Source organism: Diorhabda sublineata, chromosome 1 (genome assembly GCF_026230105.1).
Source record: "Diorhabda sublineata isolate icDioSubl1.1 chromosome 1, icDioSubl1.1, whole genome shotgun sequence".
Lineage (NCBI taxonomy): Eukaryota > Metazoa > Arthropoda > Insecta > Coleoptera > Chrysomelidae > Diorhabda > Diorhabda sublineata.
The window spans coordinates 19,669,338-19,683,035 of NC_079474.1; the positions used below are offsets into that span (position 1 = coordinate 19,669,338).

Below are 13,698 nucleotides of genomic sequence, written 5' to 3' on the forward strand. Positions count from 1 at the left end.
TTTTCTTGTGAGCGTAAAATATTAACAATCTCACAACATATTTTCTCTATATTCAATATATTTCATTAATAATTTCGAGCATAGTTTTCCATTCAAGCCCTATTGGTATGATAATCATCAACCTTCTGTAAAGTAAACTTGACTTATTATAATAAAAGACGTTTCAATAACAGTTGAGTGGTTGAAATTTTCATCTGCTCTTGCTCATGGACTAATTCATCGAGAAACACATAGACGAAGGGTGTAGAGGGAAGGGAGTTGCACCTGTCAGTCAGTCAATCACTTGAACCCTCCCCGTCAGGGCAGTTGTATCGATTTGTCAGTCTGAGTTTGAGTTGAAGGCACCGTCGTCGTCGTCGTTCTTGCCGACCGACAAAAGGTCTGCCTGCAGTCACTGCAGATTTCAGACATCTCTATTTTAGTAATACTGGATCTGGAACGATTCTACGATATTTTGATGGAGGGATTGGTTAAAATTAAGGTTATTTTAAAAATTATAGTAGTTTCTTCAATTACTTTATTTCAAAAATATAGTTTATGACTTTGTATTCATTAAAATCCTCACAAGAAATTGATTGTATCAAACAGATCATGGAAACAGCTCTTGAATATAAAATGGAAATAGCAAAGTTATTGATAAACTTTCAACAAGCAATTGGCTCAATTGGAAGAGGTAAATAAATATCTTGAATTAAAAAACAGGAGATAGAAAGCTAAGAAGATTAATTGCAATGACTATGAAGAGAAAACTAACGGCGACATGAGGTAGGATGATGAGTTTGAACAACGCTGCTCAATTAAGACCTAGAGCTTGTACACAAGAAAAAAATTAAGAATAATCGAGCACTAAATATTTGCATAATACACAGATAATATAATAATATAGTAGTAATATAGATTCCTAAGCAAATTCTACTGTGAATGATAATAGAAGGTGAAGGAATGAGATTACAAATAAAAAATGATGAGAGTTCGAAAATAGGTGAAAACAGAATGATGAAAATAGGGAAATATATATCTGAGGAAATAGGGAAGTTGAAATATTTGGAGGTACTAATGAGCGCAGTAAAAAAAGCAAATTTTTGAAATAGATTGATAAAGAATGGTGATGAGAATAATTCTAGTTCCAATAAAAGTTGACAACAATGAATACAGACCACGTATGTCCTGGGGAATACTGACATTAATGATTAAGTTGAAGTGAACCTAGATATAAGAAATAAAATGTCAAGGAAGATCAAGATCTTAGTGGCTAAAAAAGTTGAGGAGTATTTGTAAATTCTATTAATCCTTGGATAGGAAATAAAAACTGAAGATGAAACTCTGTGGAGAAAATTCAACAATGAAATTTTGGAATGATGGAGCTGAATCCAACTAAAAAATAAAAAAGGTGATTTGTCACCAAGATCAAGATGATAACTGGAGGGATAGATATCGCAAATACAATTTTTTTAAAAGCCTAAAACATTGAAGTTGTTGAGTATTAGGATGATATGAATTAAAATTTGATTAATTTGAAAATCAAGTTGGTTTGTTATAATTTTTCAGGTAAATTTTGTCGATGGATTGAATTTCTATATGATAAAATATTTAGCGTATAAAGGGAGCTTCAAAAAGGTCATCCTATCCCTAAATCTATAAATAAGTGAACAGTAAAAGTTAGCCTGAAGTTTGCAACGAAAATTCTTTCATGTTATTTTACAAAAAAATACTTGGAGTGGTGGAGTAGGGATTATAGTCAAAGTTGAGTACCTATATATGAAAAGAAACAGACATCACGTCAATTTCACAGGAGGAATCGGAAACAATCCCGTTTTTACTAAAACTTCTGAAGATTCATCGAAAAAACTCGCAGACAGTAAGTGGCTGACAAGGAATGAAAGCAATTTAAATGAGTGTCCCGTAAGAATATTTTAAAAGTATATGGAAAAACGTGAAAATTTGCATGTAGATCGATTTGTTGTTAGTCCGAATTCGAACTGAAATGAGCAGTTTTCGAAAGGATAGTACGAAATTAAACTTAAATCTTGGTTAAAAGAATCCGCCTCCAAAATGGGAATAGACAACAAAAACCCCAAATGATTCTAGAGTAACGACAGTATAAATTTTTTCTAAAAATGGGAAATTATCACTTATTAATTTTGCAGTTAGATCTTCTTCTTTTATTGCTATCCATTAATGGATGTTCACTATTATTTCTGACCATTTTATATTGTCTCTGTTGGTATGAATTAATTCTTTTGTGGTTCTTATTCTGGGGTTAAGGTCAATGAAAGAGTTAGTAAACACCTTTTGAATTCCGTGAATGAGCCGCTTGTTTTCTCTAATCTGCACTTGATCTATACGTCTGATAACCAGTGTTCAAAAACCAAATTCTCAGATTGTAAGATAGTCTTACATTATGGAACTAATTTATCTAATTTGCGGGTGATTACTAGAAATTTTATATTTTTTATGTTGATTTTTTTTTTCATAAGTCAACTGTGTACTTAAATTATGTCTAGGAGCCTTTGGAAGTCATTCATGTTATCAGCTATCAGGACTTTGTCATTGGCATATCGTATATTGTGCCATTTACTTTGATATCTAATTGTTAACTCTTGAAGGCTTCATGAAAGATGTTTTCCCAATAAAGATTAAACAGGAGTAGAGAGAAGATACATCCTTGCATAATACCTCCTTTTCTGGGCCTTTGAAAGTTCGTTGTCAACTATAACTGCAGTTGATTGGTTCCAATACAATTATACAATACAACGTATATCTTTCTGATCTATGTCAAGTCGCCTCAGTATTTGAACGAGTTTACGAGTTCATGTTGTTGCATTCTGTCAAAAGCTTTTTCGTAATCTATAAAAGACATAACTACATCTTTCCTCTTATCGTAGCACTTCTGAATAAAAGTTTATAGTGAATAATTTTCAGAAATATTTTCATACTATGACTTATCAAGTTGATTAATTTGTTGCGTTGTTCTTTACAGCTAGATAACGCGACCGAAAATATTTTCGAATAATTTTGGTAGTTGTTATAGCAAAGTGTCATTATTAGGGCATCTAATTCGCTTAACCGCTTACATTATTCAGTTCGGTAACTATCCTCCTTTTCGAAATACCAGATTTGCTTTTAATGATTGATAATTTTTTTGAAACACCCCGTATTTCGAATTCCAACATACCAATAATCTAAATAAATAAAAAATGATGTTATTGATAAGTTTACTAACGATAGGGGTCTCGATATATTCCATTACCAATTCTGCTTTAATATTAATTCGTGATTTAGACAATGTCTTTTTCATGCGTTCGTAAACTTGTTCTGAATGTGAAAAGTAACCATCTTGTCATTTGAACTGGATGTAAACAAATGAATTTGTCGCGATTGCGAAAAGTAAAACCAGAAAAAGTATCACAACAACTTCTGATAATTTAGGCTTAAAAGAACGAGATCAGCATTTGCGATGGGCTGACATTTTTGAACCGTGCGCCACGTGCTAAGTGTATTATAATGTTAATGTACCAAGTTTTGCTGTTGGTTGGCTGGCGTATCCGCCGTTTTGCTTCGGTCGGAGGCTGCTTCATATGCCTGCAAACGACGTCGTTAATTCTTGTTTTCATGGGATTAACTGAAAATTAGATGGCGTAAGTTTGTCTGAAAATGAAAAGAATACATCGTTTCGTGGTGTATTATTCGAAAAGTGAGCTCGTTGTCGAGCTCACATCTAGTCAGGCAGTCTGATATTAACACTATATATGGCAGAATCACGACCGACTAATGAAGCGTAAATATTAACACAAAGAACGAATATACCGCCTTTATTATACTAACTGTACTCTAGGTACTTCCTAAATATTTTACTTTTAGTTGGTGTTTTGCTATGATGAGAAATTTTACGCTGACACTTTTCATTATCTTTTATTTTACCCACTATAGTTTCCACTAATTCCAACTATAAATTATTTTATATAAACAAATATATGAATTTTGTTCCATTATGAGTTTACTTAAAATTTTCATTTAAAAAGAAAGTAACTTATACTAACGGATATTTACGTTGTTGTCATATCTTTCGCTTTAATGTAAAATGAAGTTTTTTGTTAAAAAATTATTAAATTTTTGTTTGTTTTTAAATTCTTTAGCGTTTATGTCAATACCTAGTCGTTACAACGTTGTTCAATGGTTAGTGCACGTGAATACTTGAATTATGAATTATTTTTTCAATAAAGGACACTTACTACCTGGGGACTTTCACTTTATAACTATCTAGTTGATTACCTGAGAAAACTTAGAAAAGCGGAAAGGTAGAAAAATAGCTAAAACTTTGTACAACTGCTCAGTATTTACCAGTTTTAAACTAGACTTGATCTCGAATGATCTTTGGAATACTTTATGACGACGCTGTGCGTTTATTATTATCTATAAAATTTTTAAATATAATAAAAAATTCCTCGCCACCTTTGTATACTAAGGTATAATCCGATTGATGATGTAAAAACACATGACGAATTAATAAAATGCGATAATTGAAGGTAGAGCTATGCCTTGCATCAAATTAAGAACCATCTAAATATATTCAAATTATAATAAATTTCACAATTTGGTTTCTAATGGCGAGTATCTATGGAAAACTAAAATCAGCATCTACATCAAGTGGATTTACTTATGAGAAAATTGTTGTAGGATATTATTTTTGGTATCATTGGGTCTATAAAAAAAGGAAAAATACCCCAAAAATCTAGTTCGTAATTAGCATTTAAAGGCATTTACAAGGAAGGCTCGCACTGGAGCTCAGGATTTGGTCCTGTTTGGATATAAAATATCCCCGTCCCCTTGCAGCTTCACAAAAACTTGGAGTCTACTCTTTAAGACCTAAAAGCTATATACTCCGCATCAGCTTCTAATCTTTTACAAGATTTACCTCTTGTGCATGCTTTTTACATAAAAAAATTCAAAACCAAATACAATATGTGTTTCCAAGAATAAATTTAATGTAAAAATACTTTATATATCTTATGTAATGGATGAAAATCGAATGAAAAAAGTGCCTCTATAGCTATATATATATATATATATATATATATATATATATATATATATATATATATATATATCTTGAAATTATTAATACCATGGTACTAAACGAACATCATAGATTCTGCAAGAGTTTTTTGTTTCGATAATTACTCTTTCATTGATTATTACCTTACAAAAATGTTTAGAAAAAATATATTCACTTTTTTGGGATAGAGGTTAAAAAGCAGTTTTTTGTATGGATTTTCACATTTTGCTAACGAGTTGCTGAGCTATTAAAAGCCTCCACAGCAAATCTAGAGTCACTTAAAAAGAAGCCAGATTATAAAAACAATACAAAGACTTTATGGGGAATTGTACCCGGTGGATTCGCCATATTTTAGATTGTATCAACATAATCGAACAGGATCGATTTCACGGTCTATGCCAGTGGACGAGTTCGTAACAATGTCAAAATCATTAACAATAGAAGGTTTCATACAACGAGTTGATACAAAAATTGAGACTGTTTGTTGTAAAACAATAAAAGATACTTGATAAACTTAAAAGTACGAAATCTGTCATACTAATGGACAGTATTTCATTTACATTCACATTTGAACTTATTTTCTTATTACGCCATTGTCCACTTGCACCTACCCAAACACAGGATAATATATCATTCAATGACTAATAGTTTAAACGTCTGCATTTGATATGTTATTATAATAGATGATACGTCTGAAGGCGGCTACTGTCATCTCAACCACCAGCGACGACCTCGTCCGTCGTTCATTATTCGGAAACAATTCAGTGTTGCCGGTAACACAATCAACGTCATCCACGATGAATCCATCATCACGCGAACCTTGTCTATTGTTTCAGTTACATATATGTTGAATAGAAATTAATATTCTCTAATACCAGCTGGTTTATCATCATTCTTAACGTATATCAAAAGATAACATGTCACAACAACTTAAATACTTCGTTATTTTTTAGTAGATTACTGGTTATATTATAATTAAATGATATATATCAATTTGTGTTTTAAAAAATAGGATTTTCTTTTAGTATAATTAAAAATCAATCAAGCTTTGGTTATGTATGGAGTAAATTATGTCTTCTTCTTCCTAATTATTGTATTTAATATTTCAAATAGAAATGATTGATTTTGATATCTACATTGACATTTTCTGCATAATTCAAGATACTGCTGATGGAAAGTTTACTCGGGACAACCTGTGTATTAAATATATTTATCTCCATAACGCTGGGCTAATTAAACTTAATACAACTTTTCCCGTAAACATTAAATACGATGCAGAACAATCGTAAATATGACGAAAGTGTAATATCTGTGAGAAGATGAGTTGATATTAGCATTTATTCAAATGTCTGGAGTTAAGATATTAGTCGGGACCTACAGTTTTGAAGGATTAAAGTGGAGGTTAGAACCAGTGGAGTTACCAATTTATGATAGCGTATAATATGAAATTCACGTTCAGAGTTATTAGAAAATGTTTATTATTGACAAAACTGACAACAGCTCAATCTATCATTGTATCCTACATTCAGTAATTTTTTTACCATTCTACAATACAGTTGCAAATTATCTCATTATGTCTTAATCATCCGCGATATGCGTCATTTAATTTCAAACTTCTATCTTGTTTCATGTTTTCAATACAACATGGACAATCACAAAAAGCTGATTTAGCATTAATTGTCCTTTTTATCACATTTTTATTAGTTTCACCTGTTTGTTAATAACTTACTTTTTGGCCTCGATTTTGTCCTACTTTGAGCGATCAAATTAAACTTAAACTCAACCCACTTGACACAGTCTGACGAAAATGTAATAAATCGATTAAAATATCTCATTAACCTGATTTACTTCGCAAGGATTCATAAATCCAAATTCATAAAACCATCAGCACATGCATATATTGAACAAGGGTTTAAAATAGAAAATTCAACAAAAAAACAAATTTAAAACACAGTTTGAAAGCACTGAGAAGCACGTTTTCAGAATTAATTAACCAATGATTTTTGGCAACACTGTTTTTGACAGATCACGCGTGAATCGTGTTTTGTGACATTGTCAAACTTGTTCAGTTTGGTTTATAATTTATTCATGAATCGACTTACGATCGAACAACGCTTGCAAATTATTGAATTTTACCATCCAAATTCATGCTCGGTTAAGAGAGTACATCGCGCACTTCTTCCAATTTATGTGCAGTTTGATCGGCCTACTGAGGGAACTATTCGGAAGCTTGTGACTAAATTTCGAACCCAGTTCACACTATTGGACATTAAACCACTAACATGCAAACTTACAGTGAGAACCGAAGAAAATATTGCGGCTGTATCCGGCAGTGTTACTGATGACCGTGAAATGTCGATTCTCTGCCGTTCGCAGCAATTGGGCCTCTATTACTCCGCTACGTGGAAAATTTTGCTAAAGGATTTGGGTGTAAAACCTTATAAGATACGGCTGGTGCAAGCATTGAAGCCACACGATCTCCCACAACGTCTAACATCTGGTCGAATTATTGATACATCAACAAGAAAAATTGCCGCCAAGACCAGCCAGAAGCATTGCAAGAGCTACCAATGCATCCCGAAAAAGTCACTGTTTGGTGTGGATTATGGGCCGGTAGCATGATCTTCAAAAGCGACGATGGCCGGAAATTGAGAGCCACCTTCAGTGAAAAATTCATTCATTGGGGCCCGTCAATTAGCCGCCTAGAGGGTGTGATTTAACGCATTTGGACTATTTCTTGTGGGGACATGTTAAGGATAATGTCTACAGGGAAAAACCAGCAACGATTGACTCACTGAAAGCCAATATTGTAGCATTTATTAGTGAAGTACCGGCCGATATGGTGGAGAGAGTGTGCCTAAATTGGACCTTTCGCATGGGCTATCTAAAGCGGAGCCGCGGCCAATATTTGCATAAAATCATCTTTAAACATTAAATTATAATGATTATTCTATCGATTCCAATAAATATTTCCTCAATTTTTCCAAATTTTTTGTAGTTTTTTTCAAAATCAAATACTATACCTCTTGAAAAATTACTGATTATAATAAAAAGTGGAAAAAATACTAAAAAACACCCAAAAAGAAAATACTAATCCTTGGATATAATGTCACTATTATAAAAGCGTGAGATACTTTGTATGACATTTTTTATAATTGTTTCAAGTTTTTTAACAGTTTTATTTATTTTAACATTTAACTATGGCTTGGGAGCTTTAACGATTATACCTGTGTGTCTTCTAATTTATTTCAGGTCTCCGTTACATATTATTCATTCAATTTTGTTCCATACTTTTTCCATCCATCAGATGAGCTTCAAGATTTTTTGTTGGTCCAGCTACAGATAAATTGCAGCTCAACACAACAAAAACGAGAATTATTTTTCATCAAAAATTTGAAACTTCTTTACATTTTTTGAGTGAATAGGTTTCAGTCTAATGCGAGATAAGTGACGAGTAGGGGGGTGTTATGTACTTGTTATAGTCGTCCTTTGAGGGTTATGATTATATACAGGGCTAGAATCGGTGAGAATTAAGCAAAATTATATTTTATTTGGATTGTACTAATAATAACTTTCAATATTTATTCTGTATCTCGTATGGTACATATTCAATTTTTTATATGAAACTGAACATTGCATTCCAATAATAAATTAGCATTCCATTTTTCTCACACATTGACGAAGCAACACTTTTAAATCCATCATTCACACACCTTCGTCGTCTTCGTCGTCTTCGTTGTCTTCGTCGTCTTCGTCGTCTTCGTCGTCTTCGTCGTCTTCGTCGTCTTCGTCGTCTTCGTCGTCTTCGTCGTCTTCGTCGCCTTCGTCATCTTCCAAAGCCGGGATAACTTATTTGACGACAGAGCTGTTCAGCGATATGTTATGAAGATTTCAATTTAATCATTTTCCTACCTGTGATTTTTCAATCTACTAAGCTTTATTTATGACTGCCTTTTTAGCCGTGTCAGTATTGTCCAGTACCATATCTGATCGATATACGGTACTGATTTATGTTTTGATCCATACGGCTCTCACATTTTCATTGTAGCTGGAGGCAATTGTTGGCTGAAGTACATTGTAAGTCATCCATTTCACAATGAAAATTCCGTCATTTATTTCTGTTTTGCTTCGAAATGTTCCACGATGCATCATCTTTATTTGTTTATGTGATGGTAACTTATAGCCTTTTGGAATTCGATTTTTCCGAATGGTTCCAGTACTCGAATACCCCCTTTCTTTCAAATGCTTAAGATTTTCCAGAAATCTTCTCATTTTCAGGGTTGGGTCCCGGTGTATTTGCCCCTGATAAACTTTATTTATCAAGTACCCGAAGGAGGTATATGGACATAACTAAATTTTACCTCTTTACCACGAAATTCTTGAGAATATTTATGAGTGGACGAAGTTTGAATAATCTATAATTATTGTCAAGTTAGGTATTATCAACAGCGTGAAAGCTTTTCCTAATGATTATAAATCCCAATCCACTCTTTTCTTAGACCTAAATTTATCCAGGCCAGCTTCCACGTTATTGAGTATTCTAAGAAATGGTATGAAATAACTCTAATACGTACTACGTTAGACAAAATTGCGTCAGCTTCATTCACTAATAGTCCAGATTCTTGGCACATTAATTGAGCAAGAGAGATGGGTGCTATTTTTTCTCACCCTTCCAGAACAAAACAAAAAAAATCACCATCCTGGGCAGGAAAATCCAATAAACTGAAGAAGCAGAGCTTTCTGCAATGGGAAACATTGGAAATAATACTCAAGTAGACCCACAGTGACACTTGTAGGGACTTAGAACATGGTTGATGTGATTTATACATCACATTAATTCTTGGTGGTATTAAGACGATTTGGATGGTTGTTTTTGGTTTTTTGATTTGTGAAATGGAAAGCGATAGATTTGTCCTCTATTGTCAGCTATAAATAGCCTCGATTTTTTATGATAACTACGGAACTAAAATAGACAATTTAGCGATAAAAGTTGTTTCCTCGATCCGACATTCTCCTACGCCTTTGGTTTCAAAGACAGAGAAGCTCGGCTGAAATGGTATTAGGAGTGGTATTAGATAAGTCCCGGTTGACGCTTTCTGAGTAGGTAATTCTCACGCCCCCTTTGATCCCCCATCTCCAGGTTAAGGTGAAGGAACACGGAGAAACTATCCTTTAATTCGTTGAGGATTCAAAGTCGCGTGATGTTTGCAAACTTGAGATGTCAGGATGCAAATTTTGGTGGGATGTTATGGAATTGTAAGGACGTTGCTTCACGAATTGTTTGAGTATTGTTACATCTCACTCCCGTTTCACAAAACATTTACCGTAATAAATTGTTTGTTGCAAAAAATTTACGATACAAAAAGTACATTACTTCAAAATATTAATTTCAAGGACATATATATTGAGACTTCCCGTATCACTGGAATCTTAAAATGATCAGAATTTGTTTTAAATGTTATCAATTTTTCAAATTATATTTGCTGTTTTATGAATTTTTCTTGTACCAGACACCCTCTAGCCAAATATCCAATGAATCTCGTCAATTTTGGATTTAGTATATGACGTGATCCAAGTTGATCCGACAAAAATGGTATTTAATGACGAATTGCTCCAAGTAGACGCCTTTAAATGACTAAGTAGTATTAGTGATTCATTCATCACGGTAATCGAAGAAAACGATAAACACCTTGATATTCGGCCGGCTTTGACGTGGTTATCTCGGTTTTAACTAATTTTTGGAGTGCAATTCGCTAAACCGTTGGGCAACATATTTATAAATCCATTTCTCGTCATTATTAATGATGCTTTTGATAGATTAAGCATCTTCCAGTCTAGCACTGACATTATTTATACCCAAAACAGTATCCAAAATATATTAAGTTGATCTACAACAGATGTTGAGGGCCTGCGGTCTCTAGAATGCCGACAGGACGATTTAAATCACCATTTTCTCAAATTTTTTTGATGAAATGACATCATTCATACCCAAAACATTATCCAAAATATACTAAGTTATATCTGGAATGCCGACAGGACAACTTTTAAGCATCATTTTCTCGAATTTCAATACCTTCACGCTCTTCACTGAATGCTCTGTATCACTCCATTACTTGTGTTCGAGATAGAGTAGATTCCCCAAAACACTTTTGCAACATGTTCAATGATTCCATAGCTGTAATTTTACAGGAAACAATCAGTCAATCGTTAACCAACTATATATCAACATAGTTCAATGAAGCATAGTAAACAACAGCTGATAAACACGCACCAAATGAGATATTGCACTCAAAAAAGCTTTTACCAATTTAGGAGAAACAAAACGTTATCGATTCGATTTACGCGCGTATTTTAAATTAACTATTTTATGTCAAATTGGATCAAACCATGTATTAACAAGTTACAGCGGATACTGTTTCTTTTCCCTCAACCCTTTCTATGAAAGACATCTGTGTCATTCTGTAGCCTTTTTCTACGGATTCCTAAGTGTTCCCAAATCTAAAATCTACGGGATCTTCTTCTTTTCTTCTTTTAGGTTGTACTCACTGGATTGTATTCTTTGTGCTGTTTTTACGCATCCTCATGAGATATACGAATCATTTGAGTAATTTTATTTCATATTTTTATTTCTTATTCGTTCCAAAATAACATTGTCTACTTATGACCAAATTGTTTCAAGATCTTGGAATTGTACTTTGAATCTGTAGTTAATTTTTTTCTTGCACTCGATTTTAGAGTTTGATTCATATAGCTTGTTCAGTATATATTAAAGGTCTTATAAATTTTAAGCAAGGAACATTTGGTCATCTGCAAAGATATGGGTAAGCAGTATAGCTTCATTTGTGGAAATACCCATTCAAATCCGGAAGGTGTACCTCTGCATATACTACCTGGTGGTTATTTAACACATATGATGAGTTATTCTAATAGAGTATCTTGATTTGTTGGAAGTCATTGAATGTTAAATAAGCTTCCTGAATCACTGGGAGCAATTGCAGCAGAATAAACTTATAATCAATACGTGTTCTTAACAGTGTGTTTTAACTAGATATAAGATTCAATTTTGGTTTATAAATCTTACTAGTTATTTTAACATTCTCAGAAATATATAAAAAACAATTTAATTTCATCAGCACTCCTCATTCTAAATCAATTTATAAATACAATACAATAATACCCTCCATAATACACGTTTCTACCCGCCACCGGTACAATTTCGTCTCGCTCTTTCGCCTCTAATCGATAGCGATGCAGCTGTCCGCAGTGACGTCATCTCGTCATCATAGGAGACTTCTCAAGATGACGGTTGAGTGAACGGCGATCGTCAGTTGTCACTCGGTGCATCTCGTCAAAGTAGGCGAAACAGGGCGCGAGTAACAGGAGAACAGAAACTAGAGAGGCACCGTAGGAACTGATGGCGAAGGGTTGATCGCACAGTTGAGGTTTTGGGGGTGAAACAAAAATTTATTTTAATTGATAGATAGTGTTATAACGAAATTCGTCGTAATTTTATAAATTGTTTTTAGAATTGAAATAAAATATTCAAATTGAATGAAAGTCATAATTCTACTATGATTAGACATTAATATTGTACGTGGTTAATTAAAACGTTATTTGTTATAGTTATACGTGAAAACCCTAAATTAATATTATGATAACAATTGGGTGACGTATATTTCATAAGAAACAATTACAAAAAGTGACTTCAGACTTCATTATATTTTCAATTTCTGTCATTTTTCTGAAGTCAACTTTAAAAATTTCACATAAATCTAACATATAGTTTATTACTAATATCGATGATGGGTGAATGAGAAATCGAGAAAAAGTTATGTAAATACTATGCTGAAAATGTTCCCTCTTATGGAAGGGTTTGTAAGTGGTTCTGTGCTTTTGAAATTAAATATTTCCACTGACGGATTATGCAAAATTTTGCTTTGAAGGTAACATATGAAAAAACAAGGTGCGATTGTTTAATGTTGATAGAGAAAATTTTACATCTCAAAAATTAATTTTCTCACTCATGAATGCACAAAATTAGAAAAACTTTTTATTGCTAAAAAGAGGACTGAAATGCCTTTTCAACATACCACATAATCCTTTAATTTTCTAGCGAGTTTTAGGTATTGAACACCTAAATTATCTCAGAACGATTTTTATAAAATTTTGTGCGCAAGGGTCTTGTGATACGGACAGTATTGTAGAGGTATCTAAATTGTTGTCAGGTCTTTCCTTTTTCTGGAAAAATAATGAACTTTATTATTTCAATCTATTTAAATCTCTTACTGAATTTTCTTCTTATTCTTCTTCCTACTCCATTTTAGGCAGATTACCTTAATTGATGGTAAGATTACCACTCCATCTTTTTCGTAGCCTTCCCATACTTCTTCTCCCCAGTGGTGAGTTGTCTTGTGCTATCCTTACTTTTCTTTCTTCGCTCATTCTACTTATTTGTTCGTCCCATTCGCGCTTTCTGCTCAGTACCCATTCGTTAATATTTTCCACTCAGCATTTTTGTCTTTTGTCGTCGCTACGTTCCCTGCGTAGGAGCGTTTTTACAATAATTTTTCGTTAGGACTTTCATTTCGCTTGTTCCCAGGAGGCTTTTTGTTTTTGTTGTATCAGGCCGAGTTTCTGCTGTG

General features: G+C 33.2%; 1 protein-coding gene across 1 annotated transcript in view; it reads right to left on the bottom strand.

Moving 5' to 3' along the window:
- Positions 1-13,498, bottom strand: part of LOC130452415 (bromodomain adjacent to zinc finger domain protein 2B-like) — a 118,993-nt gene extending 105,495 nt beyond the window's left edge. Inside the window, exons 1-2 of the mRNA XM_056791690.1 lie at positions 13,411-13,498; positions 8,770-8,904 (exon numbers count right to left, since the gene is read on the bottom strand). Of these exons, the coding sequence (XP_056647668.1) occupies positions 8,770-8,904; positions 13,411-13,498 (223 nt within the window). The remainder of the gene's footprint in view (positions 1-8,769; positions 8,905-13,410) is intronic.
- Between the last annotated feature and the right edge of the window lie 200 nt (positions 13,499-13,698).